This window comes from Trachypithecus francoisi, unplaced genomic scaffold (genome assembly GCF_009764315.1).
Source record: "Trachypithecus francoisi isolate TF-2019V2 unplaced genomic scaffold, Tfra_2.0 Lachesis_group12, whole genome shotgun sequence".
In the NCBI taxonomy this organism is placed as follows: domain Eukaryota; kingdom Metazoa; phylum Chordata; class Mammalia; order Primates; family Cercopithecidae; genus Trachypithecus; species Trachypithecus francoisi.
Window position 1 is genome coordinate 82,301,646 of NW_022681457.1, and position 19,944 is coordinate 82,321,589.

General features: G+C 38.9%; 1 protein-coding gene across 5 annotated transcripts in view; it reads left to right on the forward strand.

Annotated features, from left to right (window-relative positions):
• FOXJ3 (forkhead box J3) overlaps positions 1-19,944 on the forward strand; it is a 157,416-nt gene that overhangs the window by 115,911 nt on the left and 21,561 nt on the right. For all 5 annotated transcript variants that reach the window (XR_004440907.1, XR_004440908.1, XR_004440910.1 and 2 more), the window contains 2 exons: positions 11,113-11,214; positions 18,080-18,208. Coding sequence is in view for 1 of the 5 variants with exons in the window: in XM_033226864.1 (XP_033082755.1) it covers positions 11,113-11,214; positions 18,080-18,208 (231 nt within the window). In the remaining 4 variants the exon portion in view is untranslated. The remainder of the gene's footprint in view (positions 1-11,112; positions 11,215-18,079; positions 18,209-19,944) is intronic.

Consider the following 19,944-nt stretch of genomic DNA (forward strand, 5'->3'; position numbering starts at 1 on the left):
CTTTTACATGTGGCTGTCCAATTTTCCCAGCACCATTTATTGAATAGGGTAGGGTATCCTTTCCCCAGTTTATGTTTTTGTATGCTTTGTTGAAGGTTAGTTGGTTGTAAGTATTTGACTTTATTTCTGGGTTCTCTTTTCTGTTCCATTGGTCTGTGTATCTGCTTTTATACCAGTGCCATGCTGTTTTGGTTACTATAGCCTTGCAGTATAATTTGAAGTTGGTTAATGTGGTGTCTCCACATTTGTTCTTTTTGCTTAAGATTACATTGGCTATGTAGGCTCTTTTCTGGTTCTGTATGAATTTTAGGATTTTTCTTTTCTAATTCTATGAAAATGTTGGTATTTTAATAGGAATTGTATTGAATCTGTAGATTACTATGGGCAGTATGGTCATTTTCACAGTTTTGATTCCTCCATTCCATGAGCATAGGATGTATTTCCACTTGTTTGTGTCATCTGTGATTTTCTCAACAGTATTTTGTAGTTCTTGTAGAAATCTTTTACCTCCTTGCTTAAGTATATTCCTAGGTTTATTTATTTTTTGTAGCTATTGTAAAAGGATGGGCGCAGCTGCTCATGCCTGTAATCCTAGCACTTTGGGAGCCTGAGGTGGGCGGATCATGAGGTCGAGAATTTGAGACCAGCTAGACCACCATGGGGAAATCCCTTCTCTACTAAAAATACAAAAATTAGCTGGATGTGGTGGCATGCACCTGTAATCCCAGCTACTCAGGAGGCTGAGCTGGGAGAATCGCTTAAACCTGGGAGGCAGAGGTTGCAGTGAGCCGAGATCACGCCACTGCACCCATCCTGGGTGACAGAGCGAGACCTGTCTCAAAAAAAAAAAAAATTGAGTTCTTGATTTGATTCTCAGCTTGATAGCTGTTTATGTATGGCAGTGCTACTGATTTGTGTACATCGATTTTGTGACTTGAGACTTTACTGAATTCATTTATTAGTTCTGAGAGTCTTTTGGAGAAGGTTTTAGGGTTTCTAGGTGTAAGATCGTATTATCAGCAAATAGAGATAGTTTGTTTCCTCTTTTCCAGTTTGGATGCCCTTTTTTTTTCTTTCTCTTGTCTGATTGCTCTGGCTATGACTTCCAGGACTATGTTGAATAGAAGTGGTAAAAATGGGCATCTTTGTCTTGTTCCAGTTCTTAGGTGGAATGCTTTCAACTTTTCCCCATTCTTTATGATGTGGGTTTGTTGTAGACGGCTCTTGTTTTTTTCAGGTGTATTCCTTTGATGCCTAGTTTGTTGAGGGTTTTTATCATAAAAGGATGCTGGATTTTATCAAGTCCTTTTTCTGTGTCTTTTGAGATGACCATATTGTTTTTGTTTTTAATTTTGTTTATGTGGTGAATCACATTTGACTTGCATATGTTGAACCATCCCTGCATCCTTGGGATAAAACCCACTTGATTGTGGTTAATTACTATTTTTTGATGTGCTGTTGGATTCGGTTTGTTAGTATTTTGTTGAGGATTTTTGCATCTGTATTCATCAGGGATATTGGTCTGTAGTTTTCTTTTTTCTTTTTCTTTTCTTTCTTTCTTTTCTTTTCTTTTTTTTTTTGTTATATTCTTTCCTGGCTTTGGTATCAGGGTGATACTGGCTTCATAGAATTAGTTAGGGAGGGTTCCATCTTCTCAGTGTTTTGGAATAGTTTCTGTAGAATTGGCACCAATTCTTCTTTGAATGTCTGGTAGAATTCGGCTATGAATCCATCTGGCCCTGGGCTGTTTTGTTTTTGGCAGTTTTTAAATTATTGATTTAATCTCATTGCTTGTTATTGGTCTATTCAGGATTTCTATTTCTTCCTGATTCAAGCAAGGATGATTGTGTGTTTTTTGGAATTTATCCATTTCCTCTAGATTTTCTAGTTTGTGTGCATAGAGGTGTTCACAGTAGTCTTGAATGGTCTTTTATAATTCTTTGTGTCAGTTGTAATGTCTCCATTTTCATTTCTAATTGAGCTTGTTTGTATCTTCTCTCTTGGTTAATCTACCTAGTGGTGTCTCAGTTTTATGTATCTTTTCAAAATACCAACCTTTTGTTTCATTGATACTTTGTATTTGTTTTTTCGTTTCAGTTTCATTTAGTTCTGCTCTGATCTTTTTTATCTCTTTTCCTCTACTAGCTTTAGGTTGGCATATTCTTGTTTCTCTAGTTCATTGAGGTATGAAGATAGGTTGTCAGTTTGTGATCTTTCAGACATTTTGATGTAGATATTTAGTGCTGTAATCTTAACTCTTAGTGCTGCTCTTGAGCTGTATTCCAGGGGTTTCAGTATTGTATCACTGTTACCATTCATTTGGAAAAAAAAATTTTAATTCCATCTTTAGTTCATTATCAACCCAAAAGTCAGGACCAGGTTGTTTAATTTCTATGTATTTGTGTAGTTTTGAGGGTTTCTTTTGGAATTGATTTTGTGTCTTACTCTGCTGTGGTTTTATTTGATTTGTTTTTTACAAATATATCTGTTTTGTGGTCTATTATATGGTCTATCTTGGAGAATGTTCTGTGTGCTGACGACAAGAATGTATGTATTCTGTGGTTCTTGAGTAGACCGTTCTATAAATATCTGTTCGGTCCATTTGTTCTGGAATGCAGGTTAAGTCCAGTGTTTCTTTGTTGACTTTTTGCCTCAGTGATCTGTTTAGTGCAGCTAGTGAGGTATTGAAGTCTCCCATTATTATTGTGTTGCTGTCTGTCTCTTTTCTTAGCTCTAGTACTAGTTGTTTTATGAATCTGGGAGCATTGCAGTTAGGTGCATGTATATTTAGGTTTGTTATATCTTCTTGTTAAATTGATCCTTTTATCATTATATAATTGTCTTTTTTTGGTTTGTTTTTAATCGTTGTTGTTTTAAAGTCTTTTTTATCTGATATATGAATAGCTACTCCTGCTTGCTTTTGGCTTCCATTTGCTGGAAATCTCTTTTTTCACTCCTTTATCTTGAGTCTTTAAGAATCCTTACATGTTAAGTGTGTCTTCTGAAGACAGCAGCTACTCGGTTTGTGATTTTTTTTTTTTTTAATCCATTCAGCCAGTGTATATCTTTCAAGTGGAACATTTAGACCGTGTACATTCAACATTAATATTGAGATGTGAGATACTGTTCCAGTCATGCTGTTGATTGTTACATAGTGACTTTATTTTCTTCCTTGTGTTATTGTTTCACAAGCCTTGTGAAGTTTATACTTTCAGGAGTTTCTGTTCTTTTGCACATCAACCTTTTGTTTCAAGAACTCCTTTTAGCATTTCTTGTAAGCAGGCCTATTATTGACAAGCTTCCTTAGCATTTCCTTTTCTGAGAGACTTTATTTCTCCTTCACTTAAGAAAGTTAATTTTTGTTTGTTTGTTTGTTTTGTTTTGTTTTGCTAGATACAAAATTCTTCGCTGACAGTTATTCTGTTAAAGAGTAAAGATAGGACCCCAGGCCCTTCTGGCTTGTAAGGTTTCTGCTGAGAAGTCTGCTGTTAGTCTGATAGGTTTTCCTCTACAGGTTACCTGATGCGTTTGTCTAACTGCTCTTAGACTTCTTTCTTTCACATTGACTTTAGATAATCTGATGACTATATGCCTTTGGTGATGTCCTTTTTGCAGTGAATCTCTCAGAAGTTCTTTGAGCTTCTTGTATCTCTAGCAAGACCAGGGAAATTTTCCTCAATTATTCCCTCAAATAAGTTTTCCAAATTTTAACTTTTTCTTCTCCCTCAGGAACACCTATGATTCTTAGGTTTGGCTGTTTTACATAATCCCATATATTTTGGAGACTGTTCATTACTTTTCATTATTTTTATCTGATGAGGTTAACCTGAAAGCCTTGTCTTCGAGCTCTGAAATTATTTTTTTCTACCTGGTCTAGTCTGTTGTTAAAACTTTCTACCACATTTTATAGTTCTCTAAATAGGTCTTTTATTTCCAAAAGTTCTGATTGGCTCTGCTTTAAAGTATTTGTCTCTTTAGAAAATTTTTCCTTCATATTCTGAACTGTTTTTTAAAATATTTTTCTGTTGCATTTTTTTTTTACCTTATTTCTCTTTGAGTAAATTCACAATTGACTTTTTGAATTATGTTATTATTGAGATGGAGTCTTGCTATGTCGCCCAGGCTGGAGTGCAGTGGCACCATCTTGGCTCAACCTCCGCCTCCTGGGTTCAAATGATTCTCCTGACTCAGCCTCCTGAGTAGCTGGGACTACCGGCACATGCCACCATGCCCAGCCAAATTTTGTATTTTTAGTGGAAATGATGTTTCACCATGTTGGCCAGGCTGGTCTCGAACTCCTGACCTCAAATGATCCTCTCACCTTGGCCTCCCAAATTGCTGGGATTACAGGCTTGAGCCACTGTGCCCGGCCACTTCTAATTATTCTTGAACTTATTTTTGATTCAACTGTGTCTTTTCATTTCTTACCTTCCCCCGGCCCCCCTCACCCCCACTACTCCAGGATGTAACTTTAATGTTTATGGTTTATTGTCACCCAGCTTTGGCTCTGGGTGCTTTCCGTAGTGAAAACTCTATATGAGTTTCTTGGTTACAGAGAATCTTTGTGTAGTGGCTTTCTCAGATGCTGGTTGTAGTAGCATTGTGCAGGGTGTGTGAGCAGGCTCACTATCTCCAGTGGAGCTGGAATGGCAGAGGTCTCTTGAAGCTTATCTTGTTCCCCAGTGGTGTGCATTTAAAAATTTTCTCGGCCGTGCGCGGTGGCTCAAGCCTGTAATCCCAGCACTTTGGGAGGCCGAGACGGGCGGATCATGAGGTCAGGAGATCGAGACCATCCTGGCTAACATGGTGAAACCCCGTCTCTACTAAAAAAAAATACAAAAAACTAGCCGGGCGAGGTGGCGGGCGCCTGTAGTCCCAGCTACTCGGGAGGCTGAGGCGGGAGAATGGCGTAAACCCAGGAGGCGGAGCTTGCAGTGAGCTGAGATCCGGCCACTGCACTCCAGCCTGGGCGACAGAGCGAGACTCCGTCTCAAAAAAAAAAAAAAAAAAAAAAATTTCTCTGCGGGGCGCGGTGGCTCAGCCTGTAATCTCAGCACTTTGGGAGGCCGAGATGGGCGGATTACGAGGTCAGGAGATCAAGACCATCCTGGCTAACACGGTGAAACCCCGTCTCTACTAAAAAATACAAAAAACTAGCCAGGTGAGGTGGCGGGTGCCTGTACTCCCAGCTACTCAGGAGGCTGAGGCAGGAGAATGGTGTAAACCTGGGAGGCGGAGCTTGCAGTGAGCTGAGATCTGGCCAAGGCACTCCAGCCTGGGTGCCAGAGCGAGACTCCGTCTCAAAAAAAAAAAAATTCTCCTGTAATACTTTATTCACTGAATTGAATAGTTTAGGCTTGAGGCTGGTAGGAGGTACCCACAGGTATGGCCAAAGGAGGTAATACCCCAGTGGTGGGCAAAGTTCCCAGCCTTGGCAGAGGCTGCTAGGGAAGCTCTCAGTGAAATGCACTGAGGTCTTTTCAAGGGGAAGGAAAGAAACCACCAAAGCTGTCTTTCAGGCTGGCAGGAAAACAGGCACCCCCCAGTCACACTCCTCACCAGATGTTCTAGCTATTCATATCAGACAGGCATCTCTTTTCATCTGCAGGATTGTGATGTTCCATGTAAAGAGGGATTATGACTCTACCTCTCATGGAGGCCTGAATCTGGCGGGCACACCTCCTATAGGGATGCAGTTACCCCAAAGTGTTCCAGGAAGAGTATCTACAGATGCACCCATGCCAAGCTCCCGTGGGAGAGGCCCCAGCTGTGTCTGCAATGATGGGCGAGAGGAGAAGAAATCCCCTTCTTCTAGACCCTTTATGAGCACCAGGGCCGCCTGACTTCTGGGTAGAGCCAAACAAACTTTCCCCACTGAGCTTAGCACTGTACATGTTTCTCTTCTAAAAGAACCTTCCCCACAAGTGGAAAGTTAAAGGACTTGAGGCCTGCAGTCTGGTTTCTTTTGTCTCATGAGGTGCTCCCTTAATGTAGTACACCCCCCCGCCCTGCCCCTTCCCTTAGGAGTAGCAGTCCCTGAGGGCCAGACTGTTGTGGAGCTTGCTGCTCTTCTGGATGTGGCTGCTGAATGGGGTTGCCGCACTCCAGGCTGGTGCTGGGGAATGTGTGCAAGGGATTCAGTGATATGACCTGTCCTCTAGTCTCCCAGCAGCGGGTACCAGCACCAGCTCTGATGGGGGTGGGAAGGGAGTTACGTAGACTATGAGATTTCCTTGGTTATCTCAAGGAAATCTCCTTGAGATTTGTATTGGCTTTCTCAAATGCCAGCTTGTGTTGGCTTTCTCAGATGCCAACTGTAGTAGTAATGTACTGGGCACGTGGACAGACTCAGGACCTTCTGGTTAGCCAGGGTGATACAGGCAATGACGATAGCTGAGGTCATGCAAAAAATTTCTCCTTCCTGAGGGTGGTGTTATTGTCCTTGCAGATGTTGTAATGGGCTGTGCTGGTTGGCCTCAAGAGGTGATGCTTGCAAAAGAACACCAACTATGGTGGTAGTGGTGGGATTTGTGCTTGCCTTATGTTACCCAAGATACTCTGGTGTCTCAGGTAATAGGTGGGGCTATGGGGCTTCCCAAAGTCCCAGTCTGTTGTGTTATGCTGCCAGGGCGAGTGAAGGGACAAAGCCAGATGGGGGCCGGGTCAGGCAAGTCTGCACTCTGGCTCTTGACATGTGAGCGCAAGCAGTGGCCCCAGTTGGGGTCAGAGGGCAGTTCCGTGGCTGTCGGGATAGTGTTACAGGGTGGATGGAGCACAGCTGCCTCTGATGCACAGAATAATCCGCATGGGGCATCGGGTGTAGCAAATGGCAGTAAGGCCCACTCAGCTCCCACGGACTTGCAAGACGGGTCTCACACACAGTGTTCTGCTAGCAGCAACTAGTTGGGTTGCAGGCAGCCAGCAGTTAGAACTCAGAACTGCCCCAGGCTATAAGCCTTCCCAGCCAAGACAGAAACCACAGTTTTCAGGCCATATCCCTCCAGGTCTGCCTGCAAAGCAGGGACACCCAGCTCCTGCACCTGTGGCTATAGCACACTTCTCACTTGCCCCTCTGTTCTGGCCAAGGGGGTCCATCTGCACTCAAGATTATATCACGAGTCTCAGTTGGCAGCATCTCTCAACCTGTGACCTCTGCCTGAATTAGCTGGCAGTCTTCCCTGAGATAGGATCAGGAATGGCTTCCCTCCGGGCCTGCTGGAGTCTGGGAATGGATGCAAAGCATGTCCTGATGCTGCTTCTCCTCATGTTCTCCCCACTGCTCATTAAGTCGGCTCCAGCACTGGGTAGCATTAAGGCATTCCCCCGTGGCCTGGATTGGGTTAAGATATTTTATACCTGGGTAGGGTTAAGGCAGTTCCCACTGGCCTGACTCCCTAGTGGGAGTATGTGTCTTTGAGGAAGCCTGTCTCCCACTCAAGCTCTATAGACACAGTTTTCTACCTGCTTCATGGTGTAGGCTGCTGCCCACCACTTCTTTCAAAAGGCCTGCGGTTTCTTTCAGTTTTTCTGTTACGTTCCTGTGTTGCTTCTAGGAAGGAAGTTCACAACTTGAATTTCTACACATGATTTTATTTTTCCAAGTGGGAGGGGCATGTTAATCCCTTTAATCTATCATCTTGGAGAAAGAAAAAATGAATTGTTTTCTTAATAGCTTTTTTAGATACTTTGTTGTTAGTGTATAGAAAGGCTACTGATTTTTAGAGGTTAATCTTGTGTCCTGCAACTTTACTGAATTTGTTTACAACTTTACTGAATACTGTTCTGTTTTTGTTGAATTCTTTAGGATTTTCTCTATATAAGAGCATGTCATCAGCAGAGACAATTTCACTTCATTGTTTCCTATTTGGATGCCTTTTGTAGATAGTACCTGACTTAGAGAATGTTTTAGCTTACATTTTTTTGACTTTATGATAGTGCAAAAGCAATACATATTCGGTAGCAACAGTACTTCAAGTACCTATACAACCATTCTGGTTTTCACCTTCAATACAGTATTCAATAAATTACATGAGATATTCAACACTTTATTATAAAATAGATGCTTTTGCTCATATGTGGCTTAATGTAAGTGTTCTGAACGTGTTTAAGGTAGGTTAGGCTGAGCTGTGATGTTCAGTAGGTTAAGTACAGTAAATGCATTTTTGACTTACGGTATTTTCAATTTATGATGGGTTTATTGGGACATAAGCCCATGATAAGTCAAGGAGCATCTCTAGTTCCTTCTCTTGCCTAATTGCTTTGGCTTGGCCTTCCAGTACTATGTTGAATAGAAATGGTGAGACTGGACATCCTTGTCTCGTTCCTGGTCTTCAGAGGAAAAGCCTTTAACTTTTCACCATTGAGTATGGTGTTAGCTATAGACTTATTATATATGACCTTTATTGTGTTGAGTAATGTTCTTTCTATACCCTATTTGTTGAGCGTTTTTGTCATGAAAGGATATTGTATTTTGTCAAATGCTTTTTAAAGTATCTTTGGGATGATCCTTCATTCTTTTTGTCTTTGATTCTTGTAATATGGTGAATCACATTTATTGATGCATGTATATTGAATCAGCCTTACATCCCAGGGATAAATCCCACTTGATCATGGTGAATGATCCTTTTATTGAACTGTTGAATATGATTTGCTAGTATTTTGTTGAGGGATGAGTATTTCTTTGTATCAGCAGGTCCTTGGCATCAGTAGCAGATATATTCTAGTGGTCATCATAGTGGCCAGCACTTACTGTGTGTTTCAGTTACCATGCTAAGTGTTTTACATGAAATATTTTATTGATGTTCTTAACAGACCTCTAAAGGTAGTATCATAATCCTCTTTTTGTAGATGAGAAAACAAGCATAAAGTTCAAGTAATTTGCATGACATCACATAATACAACTTTCCCTTATCCTACCAGAAGGGAAGAAAGAGAATTAGTGAACCAGTAGTTCAGACGGAGATGACTGAGTTGAGTTAAGGGAATATGAGATTTGTACCTTTCTAAAGTAATCTTATGTGTTAACTTAATTATAGCTTGGTTGGCTGGCACTAAAACTGAGGCATAAATAGAGTTGTTTTTAATAGCTCTTCTATTTCACCTTGCTCTCAGTGTATACCTGGGACCTAAGTGCTGGATTCTAGCTTGTAGGGGTAGCTCTGGTCTTTTTCAATCAAGACCCCTATTCTCTGCCCAAAGGTTGATTAGATTATCTGATGAGAAAAATGCTGAGGGATTAAAGGATAGGTTAATTTCAGAAATGTGTCTTGGTGAAATTGCTCTCTCACTCATCTGGTATGATCTTTTAAAAATGCATGTATAGTTAGGATCATGTGTTTTTGGATCATGTGTTTCGGATCAAAGAGTTTTTGCCAGAGAGAGAATATATATGCAACTAGCATCATAACCATAAGTTATTTCTATTTGCCCCTCTTTAACATTTACCATTGAAGTTGAACTTTTGAGGGCTCAATAAAGCAATAAAAAACATTTCTTAGGAGAGAGAGAAGAGTTATCACAATTTTGAATTGGAAATTCAAAATTTCCAATAGCAGAAAACTTTCTGTATTGTTTTTGACACCCATGTTAACTCTAAGCAGTACATATGAAGTATATTTAGGAGGTTGTTCAGTTGCTCTAGCAAAGGAAGAAAAATAAAACTATAACTGATGTACACTAACAGAAAGACAAATATTGCATATTCTCATTCATATGTAGTAGCTAAAAAAGTGGATTTCATGAAGATAGAAAATAGATTGGTGATTACCAGAGGCCAGGAAGGGTAGGGGGAAGGGAGATGAAGACAGGTTGATTAATGGATGTAAGTATACACTTAGATAGAAGACATGAAGAACTGGCTGGGCATGATGACTCACGCCTGTAATCCCAGTACTTTGGGAAGCTGAGGCACGTGGATCACTTTAGGTCAGGAGTTCGAGACCAGCCTGGCCAACATGGTGAACCCTGTTTCTACTAAAAATACAAAAATTAGCCATGCATGGTGACACATACCTGTAATCCCAGCTACTCGGGAGGCTGAGGCAGGAGAATCACTTGAGCATGGGAGGTGGAGGTTGCAGTGAGCCAAGGTTGCACCACTGCACTCCAGCCTGAGTAACAGAGCGAGACTCCATCCCAAAAAAGAAGAAAAAGAAGAAATAAGACCTGATGTCTGATAAATCAGTAGGGTGGCTGTAGTTAACATTAATTGTATATTTCAAAATAGCTAAGAAGAGAATAATTGGAATATTCCCAGTATAAACAAAAGATAAATAAAGTTTGAGGATATCTCACATTTTTCATTTGATTATATGAATGTATTAAATTAGCACATGTATCCTGAAAATATGTACACCTAATATGTATCAATAAAAATAAATAGCAAAAGTTTAAAAAATCTATAACTGGCTTAAACCAGAGAGATTTATTTCTCTGTCAGGTAGAAGCCCAAGCTGATGGGTGGGTCAGAGATATAAACAGCTCTGTTTGACAAGGTCATTCAGATGTTGAGGTTCCTTCTAATCCTGTTTTTCCGGTATTTTCCCAGGATATTACCCTCAGCTATTTATGGTTAAGCAAGATCACCACCACTATATCTGTCTTAAATCTGCAATAAGAGAGGAAGAATGAATGGTGGGCAAGCAGGTTTCTTTCAAAGACATGACCCAGAAGTGGCACACATCATTCCTGCTCACATCCCATTGGTTACACTGTAGTCACATGGCCACAAGTAGCTCATGAATCTGGAAAGGTAGTCTGTGGCTGGGCAGACATGAGTAGATACTGTAAAGATCTATTACTGAAAAAGATGAGGGGAGAATGAATATTAGGGGATCATTAGCAGTTATCACTACAGAAGTTTATAATTTTTTTCAGCCTATCTCGCAGTCAATTAAAAGAGTTGGTAGACAATAGCCATACCAAAGGACTTTGTAGTATCAGGTCAGTAGCATACTAAAATATAGTAGAATAGATTTCACTAGTGATTTAAATTCATTTTCAGAAAAAAAGCACAAAACTGAATGTTCGAGAATTTGATGAGATCCCTTCAAACTGTGTTAAAGTTGCTGGATATATGAGCTAATAATTATTTATTTTGTTCTTATATTTTAGGCCTCAACTCCATATAGCATAGATTCAGATTCTTTGGGAATGGAGTGTATTATTTCGGGAAGTGCCTCTCCAACTCTGGCAATCAACACTGTGACTAACAAAGTAATTTCATTTTTTAAAACATTATTGTAATGTCATTGAGTAGTACATTTAATTTGCCTTTGTAGTAATGATAGAATCCTGTATGGTTCAGTTTAAAGACTATATATATTTGTTTACCCTATACATAGTAGCTTGAAGGCTAAATTCAGAATGTTTTGAGGTATGCACAGATTAGAACAAAATACCTCTCAGGAGAAATTGGAAGGTGCTTATTGAGAAGTTCTATACTTGTTTAAAAATTCTTGGCTCTCACAGTTCCCATTGGTAGAATTTGTGAGCCAGCATTTTATTGAATCAATTTGTTTCAAAATCATTAATTACCTCTCCAAATATGTGGTTGAAAAAAAGATTGTCAAATTCTGATGAGTTAACAGAGTCAAGTAAAATAAATAATTGGACAGCCTCATAGAGTTTGCTGGGATGGTGGTCTACCTATTTTCATGATATTCAAGTCTAGGAATATAGCCAGAAACAGTATATGGTCGTTTGCTACATTTTGATGTTGAGTCACAACTTTGTGATGGGTCATTATATACCTAGTGGGATACAGGTATATATCTGTCTCTTCTTTATAAGACAGTTTCTTAACGTTACATCTCAAAACCCTGAAAAGGTTCTGGGAGGTTCATGAATCTAGTTTTGTTCATCTGTTTTCTTCCCTACTGGACCATGAATACTCCAGAGCTATACATCTCTCATACTTACACTTAGATTCTCTGTCAGTCTTGTTTTCATTTTCTCCCTCTAGATTTCACCCTCTTTTTCTCTCTCCCTCTCTCTGACTTTCATTCTCCCACTTCACGCGCACACGTAAATGTGAACACATACACATACACCATTGCACTAACATGGCACTCCTAGGATCTTTTTACTTGCAGAAAGATAATGATTAAACAGATGACAGATTATAATCAGAGTGACATAATTCAAATTTCCAGTTCAGAAAGGAAACTGGCAGCCTAGGCATAGAGGAATGATTCTTCCCACATGGCAATCTGAAATCATTACATCACAGTCACTTAGAGGATTTATGGGGCAGTTGGAGGGTGGAGGGTGGAGGGTGGTGGGGGGTGGGTCGTGGTAGTGGTGGTAATCCCAGGATTCCATTGCAGTTCTACCAAATCAGTTACTGTGTCATGATGAGTAGGGCCCAGAAATATGTACTTTAAAAAATGATCTCTAATGGTGACCAGCTAGATGAGAATTTCTGGTGAAGTGGATGGGTTAGAATCAGAAATACCTAATACTGCTCTGTGCAGTAGTCTAAGTGGTGATGAGGACCTAAACATAGATGATAGTGTGGTTACTAGGAAACAATTAGGAAGTAGTAATGCTGGGACTTTATGACCAAATAATGTGGATGTCAAAGGAACTGAAGATTTTGGATTTCTGCATCCAGATATGACAGACTACTAGTATTAGATTAACCTTTCTGTCTATCTGTGTAAAATACCAGACAGACATAGCCACACACCCCTCCCCACCACCTCTTTGATTAAAAAAAAAGAAGAGAGAGGTATTGGAAACTAAGACAGCCAGGACTTCAGGGGTCAGGAGCCCAGAGAAGAGGTAAACACATTGAGATAAGCTTTGTACATTTTCCTTTGGTACATTTCCAAATTCTCAGTGCATGGCGTAGGGGCTACACAGGGAGCAGTAGCGTAGAGCTCTCATTAAACCAGGGAGACAAAAATTGGAGTTTGGAGTTACCAAACAGCCAGGGCTTGCAGAGCCGAGATCCTGAGGAATCTCAGGGGTGAATTCAACTTTTTTTTTTTGAGACAGGATCTCACTCTGTCGCCCAGACTGGAGTGCAGTGGTGCGATCTCGACTCACTGCAACCTCCGCCTCCCGGTTTCAAGCAATTCTTTGCCTCAGCCTCCCAAGTAGCTTTACAGGTGCCCACCTCTGCGCCTGGCTAATTTTTGTATTTTCAATAGAGAAGGGGTTTCACCATGTTGGCCACGCTGGTCTCAAACTCCTGACCTCAGGTAATCTGCCCACCTTGGCCTCCCAAAGTGCTGGCATTACAGGTATGAGCCACCACACACGGCTGAGTTCAACTTTTTGTAAGCAGTATCCACTTAAGGCATTTGCCAACTCCTCATTGTGTATGCTAGGGCTCAGACTCAAAGTAGTTTTTCGCTAGCCAAAATTCAACACTGTCACAGAACAGGAAGGACAAATATTGTAATTTATGGTCTTCAAAGGAGGAGAGAGCCATGGTAATACACCGTAGGCTTTCAACTTGATATCTGAGAAGAATTTTGTTCTAAGAGTAAGTGCAAGCCAAGATAGATCAGCCTCAACAGTTTGGTATGCTAATATTCTTTCTGCCAAAAGAAAATGGAATTCTCTCTGGAGGAAGATAACATCATCATCCAGAGCTTCTGTAATTTTCCATAAGTGTAAGGTGTAGCGTTCAGTCAAAATTTCCAGGCGTGCTAGGAGAGAGAGTTTGAAATAACTAAACATGCAGTTGGGGGGAGACAGTATAAACACTGATCGCAAAATAACTATAACTGATATGGTCAAGAAAATAGATGAGTTATAGAAAATTTACCAGAGAATTGGAATTTGTATGGAAGAATCAAGAGGAAACTTGATTAAACCTGGCAGATGGGATTAATAGCAGATCAGACACATCAGGAGAGAAATTTAATGAACTGGAAGATAGGTCTATAGAAAACGTGCAGATGGAAGCACAGAGAGAAGAAAAGATGGAAAATTCAGAAAAACTTGAGGTAAATGGGACATGGGGAAAAGGTCAAACAAGGTTGTTTTTAGTGTGCAGGAGGAGAGGAAAAAGGAATAAAGAAGATCATGGTAATATATTTAAGCATGCCTTTCTGTAACTTACAGAACATGCAGACCAAATCAAAACAACAAACAACCTCATTTAAAGATATACAATATTTGGGCTGGGTGTGGTGGCTCACCCCTTTAATACCAGCAATTTGGGAGGCTGAGGCGGGTGGATCACTTGAGGCCAGGTATTCAAGACATGCCTGGCCAACATGGCAAAAACCCATCTCTATTAAAAATATGAAGATACTATACTATATCATGTATAAGAACTTTATTACTGTACACTCCCATTTTTTTCTGTCTATGATAGAAACCCACAATACATATTTGTTATTTTTGCTTTAAACAGTCAATTACCATTTCAAGAGATTTAAATCAGAAAGAAAAAATGGCTTTACATTTACCCACATAGTTACCATTTCTGGTATTCTTTATTTCTTTGCGTAGATCTGGATTGCCACCAGCAACTTATACGTTTATTAGTTTACTTGAAACTGTCCCCAAAGCTCACTAATGTTCTTTACTTTTTTACAGTGAACAACCCATAATGAGGAAAAAGTCACAACTGACCCAGAAATGATAGAGATGATAGAATTAGCTTAGAAAAGGACATTAAAGCAGTTATATCTGTATTTCATGGAGAAGCTAAAAGACACATTGAACAATCTGTGTAGACACATGGAATATAAACCCAAAGCAAATTCCTAGAGATAAAAATTGCAGTGTCTGAGTTGAAAACTACACTAGATGGGATTAATAACAGACTAAACAGAAGGAAAGATTAGTAAATTTGGAGATACAGCAATAAAAAGCTTTCAAAAATGAAACAACAGAAAGGTACTATTAAAGTTGATGAAAGAGAAATACAATTTGCTAATATCTGGAATGAAAAAAAGGAGCTATGTGGATTCTACAGAATTAAAAAGATAATGGAAGGATAGATATGAACATCTTACGTAAATAAAGTTGAAATTTTAGATGAAATAGACAAAATTGTAAAAAATGACTTATCAAAACTGGCACAAGAATAAATAGAAAACGTTAATACTTTTGTATATATTAAACCCGTAATTAAAAATATTTGTTTATAGAAGACTTCAGGCCCAGCAAGCTTCAAGGAATTCTTATAATTATGTAATGAAAAAATAACATTGATCTTATATAAACACTTCAAGAGAATTTTAAAAAAGAGGTAACATGTCCCAATTTATATTATGAAACCATCATAGCCTAAGTAGCAAAACCTGAAAAAAATTTTACAAGAAAGGAAATTTTCAGCCAGTCTCATGAGCATAGGTGTTAAAATTTTAAACAAAATGTTGTCTAATTTAATCCAACAATACATAAAAAAAGAACATCACAAACACAGTTGTATTCTAGAAATGCAGGCTACGTCTAGCACTAGGAAATCTATTGCTGCTGTTCTTCTGTTTGTAGTTAGAAGTGCTACATGTATACTCCACATTTTATGCGGAATATTACAAAGGCATACTCAGAGGTCATGACTTAATAAAACCCTTAGAAAGCTGTAAATAGGTGGAAATTTTTTTCAATGTGATAAAGAATATCTACAAAGCATATAGCAAATGCTATATTAAATGGTGAAATACCGAAAACTTTCTCTTTGAGGTATGGAAGAAGAGAAAGATGTTTGCTGTCAGCACTTTTATTTAACATTGTGTTGGAGGTCCTTGCCAGTTAGAAGTTACAAACAAGAAATAAAAAGCATAAAGTTTTGAAAGACAGAGTTGCCACTGATGATCACAGAAAATTGAAAAGAATCTATGAATAAAGCCTTAAAATTAATAAGTGAATTTAGCGAATTCTCTTCAGAAATCAATTTTATTTCTGCCTACTAGCCACAGATAGTTTGAAAATAAAATGTGAAAGATAACACTTACGTTAGCATTCAGAAACTTCAAATACCTTGGCTTAAATGAAAGATGAACTCTACACAGAACACTATAAAAATTACTGAAAGAAAATGATATAAATAAATAGATAATATAATTTTCATGCAGAAGACTATTGTAAAGAAGTCAGTTTTTCCAAAGTTGCTATACAAATTTAATGTGATTCCAGTCCAGATGTTCTTTGTGGGAAGAGAGGCGATGGGTAGAAAATAAGCTGATATTAAAACAAAAATGAGAATCCAAATGACTAAAGGTAGCTAAAGAAAATATTGAAGGCTGGGTGTGGTAGCTCACGCCTGTAATCCCAGCACTTTGGGAGGCTGAGGTGGGGGTGGATCATGAAGTCAGGAGTTTGAGACCTGCATGACCAACATAGTGAAACCCTGTCTCTACTAAAAATAACAAAAATTAGCCAGGCATGGTTGCGTGCACCTGTAATCCCAACTACTTGGGAGGCTGAGGCAGGACAATCACGTGAACCCGGGAGACAGAGGTTGCAGTGAGCTGAGATCTCACCATTGTACTCCAGCCTAGGCGACAAAGCAAGACTCCATCTCAAAAAAAGAAAAGAAAATATTGAAGAAAAGGATAAAACATGGAGGATTTATGCTTCCAAATATATAAATGATAAAACAATAAAGCTCTATTGCATGAAAAAAATGAATTTTAAAAAGGAAAGAAGGAAATATAATAAAGATTAAGAGTAGATATTAATGCAATAGAAAACAAGGCCTTTAAAAAAGGATATACACTATGTGATTCCATTTATACTTAGTTCAAAAATAAGAAAACCAATCAATAGTGATAGAAGTGGTTACCTGGGACAGGAGATACAGGATGGATAATGACTGACGTGCGTGATGACTGGGAGAGTACGTGAGCTTCTAGAGTGCTGGTCATACAGCGTATCAGTAGTTCTCAAAAGTGTGGTCTCTGGATACCTGGGTAACTGAGACCTTTGTAGAGAGTCCATGAGGTCAGAACTCTTATTCATGATAATATTTATTATTTTATTATTGTTTTTTCCTTTATATTTACTTTTTTTTTTTTTTTTTTGAGACAGAGTCTTGCTCTGTCACCAGGCTGGAGTGTAGTGGCGCGATCTTGGCTCACTGCAAATAGGCTAGTTTTCTATTCCAAAAATACCTTTTTTTGTTTGTTTGTTTCTAAATTAAAAATTATAATGCTTATAGACAAACTCAAGTACTGTAAAAATATACACAAATGTAAAAGTTTTCAGGATTCCTCAGCCCCTTCCAGAAAACCATTAACAACAGTTTGACAGTTCTTCATATCTAATGTATATATTAACATATTATTTTTTTAAAGTTAGATCATGTATTTATGATTTTATGAATGTGTTGAACAATTGTTCCCAATCTTCAGTATTAAAAATGCTGTGAGGGGGCCGGGCGCGGTGGCTCAAGCCTGTAATCCCAGCACTTTGGGAGGCTGAGACGGGCGGATCGCGAGGTCAGGAGATCAAGACCATCCTGGCTAACACGGTGAAACTCCATCTCTGCTAAAAACTACAAAAAACTAGCCAGGCGAGGTGGTGGCGCCTGTAGTCCCAGCTACCTGGGAGGCTGAGGCAGGAGAATGGCGTGAACCCGGGAGGTGGAGCTTGCAGTGAGCTGAGATCCGGCCACTGCACTCCAGCCTGGGTGACAGAGCGAGACTCCATCTCAAAAAAAAAAAAAAAAATGCTGTGAGGCCTGTGATTTAAAAAAAAAAAAAAATCTTGTTTTTTTGTATATGCTTCTTTTTGATTTCTAAGATTCTGATAGAACAGTAATTTTGCTTAAAGCCTGAGCAAAAATGTATGCATTATAGAAATATTTAATAGAGTAAAAATCTATTATATTCCTCTTTTATTAAATGTTTATGGGCTAATTATACCCGGTAAATTATGCTATAAATTGAATTTCTATACCTCTAAAAGACATGTCCTTTAGTTTGAGTATTGAGAAAATTATTTTATGATGAACGTGAACTTAGCCATATGGGGCATGGAATTGGAGTGAGCACCTAGGGAAAGGCCACTGAGATTTCTTCTTGCCATATGCCTGCTCAGTTGTATTTTTGCAGAATTGCTTAAGAAGTACTCCTTATATTCAGTTGTCATTTTTCTTTTTTCATTTTAGGTAACATTGTATAACACTGATCAAGATGGTAGTGATAGCCCACGCAGTAGCCTTAACAACAGTCTCTCAGACCAGAGTTTGGCATCTGTTAATTTGAACAGTGTTGGAAGTGTGCATAGTTATACACCGGTAAGTCTTGATGAAGTTAACATGTTAATAGTTATTCATTTAGTACTTAAAACTAAACCAAATATAATTGAAATGCGAATTTAAAAATGAAGGTATGTTTTTCTCACTAATAAATTAAGTTTGTAAGTAGATAAAACTTAATTAGAGGAGATTGTAACTTGTTAGTGTTTTAATTTGGTACCATATTCGATTTTTAAAAAATGGTTGTGCAGTGTTAACAGATTTTGGTCTCCTTTATTCTGTCTGTTCTGTGTCCAAGAGAAAAGCCACTGGAACAGGAAAAAAATTGCACTTTAGTAGAGCGATAGTTGGTATATATATGCTGTACTTCTTAGAAAAAGAACTTAGAAGATGTGTGTGTCAACATGGTTTCCAGCTGTAGATCTGAGAAGGGAATTCTGTAAATCCCAGAGGTTAGGGTGGCCTGGTACTCAATTGTTAACTACTCATGTATTTTCAGTTTGGATCCAGGGGGCAAAAAGCCATGCTATAAAGGGACCTGTGTGTGAGTACTCTTGCTTCTATACTAATTTGTTACCTATTACAAGAACGTGACTCTTAGGGTATCTATTATTCTTTTCAAACTACCTGGCAACTGTCTTCCTCAGTGAGCAGATAATAGAGCCCAAGAGCTACACACCACATTGTTTGTCAGTATAAACTTGATCTTACCAGATCACTCCCTGTTGTTCCAGGATGAGTAAATAGGAAAAAACTTACACGGGACAAAGATATAAAGGGAGAGACCCGAAAGAAAATAACGCAAGGGAAAGAAAAACATAGCAGAATTAAAATTCACATTGAATGTAGGAAAAAAGAAAGTTGCCTCTGCAAAATTATTATTGCCCTGTGGAAAAAAGTATTATCCCACAATGGAGAAGAAAGAAAATGGAATAAAAATTATGTAAAAGAAGACAATAAATGTGGAGAACTGAGAATTGTAGTTGTCCCTGCAGAAGAAAAAGTTGTTATAGAAGCGGTTTTCAGAAGAAATAGAGATTTAAAGGGATACTGAGTTCTAGAAGAAATTAATGGGAAAAAACCTATACAGTCAGCCCTCCATATCTGTAGGTTCCACATCCACAGATTTAACCAAACTTTGGATTGAAAATATTTGAACAACAAAATACAATTAAAAACAAAAAAAAGACCCAGCCATCCCACTACTGGGTATATACCCAAAGGGTTATAAATCATGCTGCTATAAAGACACATGCACACGTATGTTTATTGCGGCACTATTCACAATAGCAAAGACTTGGAATCAACCCAAATGTCCATCTGTGACAGACTGGATTAAGAAAATGTGGCACATATACACCATGGAATATTATGCAGCCATAAAAAAGGATGGGTTTGCGTCCTTTGCGTAGGGACATGGATGCAGCTGGAAACCATCATTCTTAGCAAACTATCACAAGAACAGAAAACCAAACACCGCATGTTCTCACTTATAGGTGGGAACTGAACAATGAGATCACTTGGACTCGGAAAGGGGAACATCACACACCGGGGCCTATCATGGGGAGCGGGGAGGGGGGAGGGATTGCATTGGGAGTTATACCTCATATAAATGATGAATTGATGGGTGCTGACGAGTTGATGGGTGCAGCACACCAACATGGCACAAGTATACATATGTAACAAACCTGCACATTATGCACATGTATCCTAAAACTTAAAGTATAATAAAAAAAAAGGGGGAGGGATTCAACTATAAAAAAAAAAAAAGTACA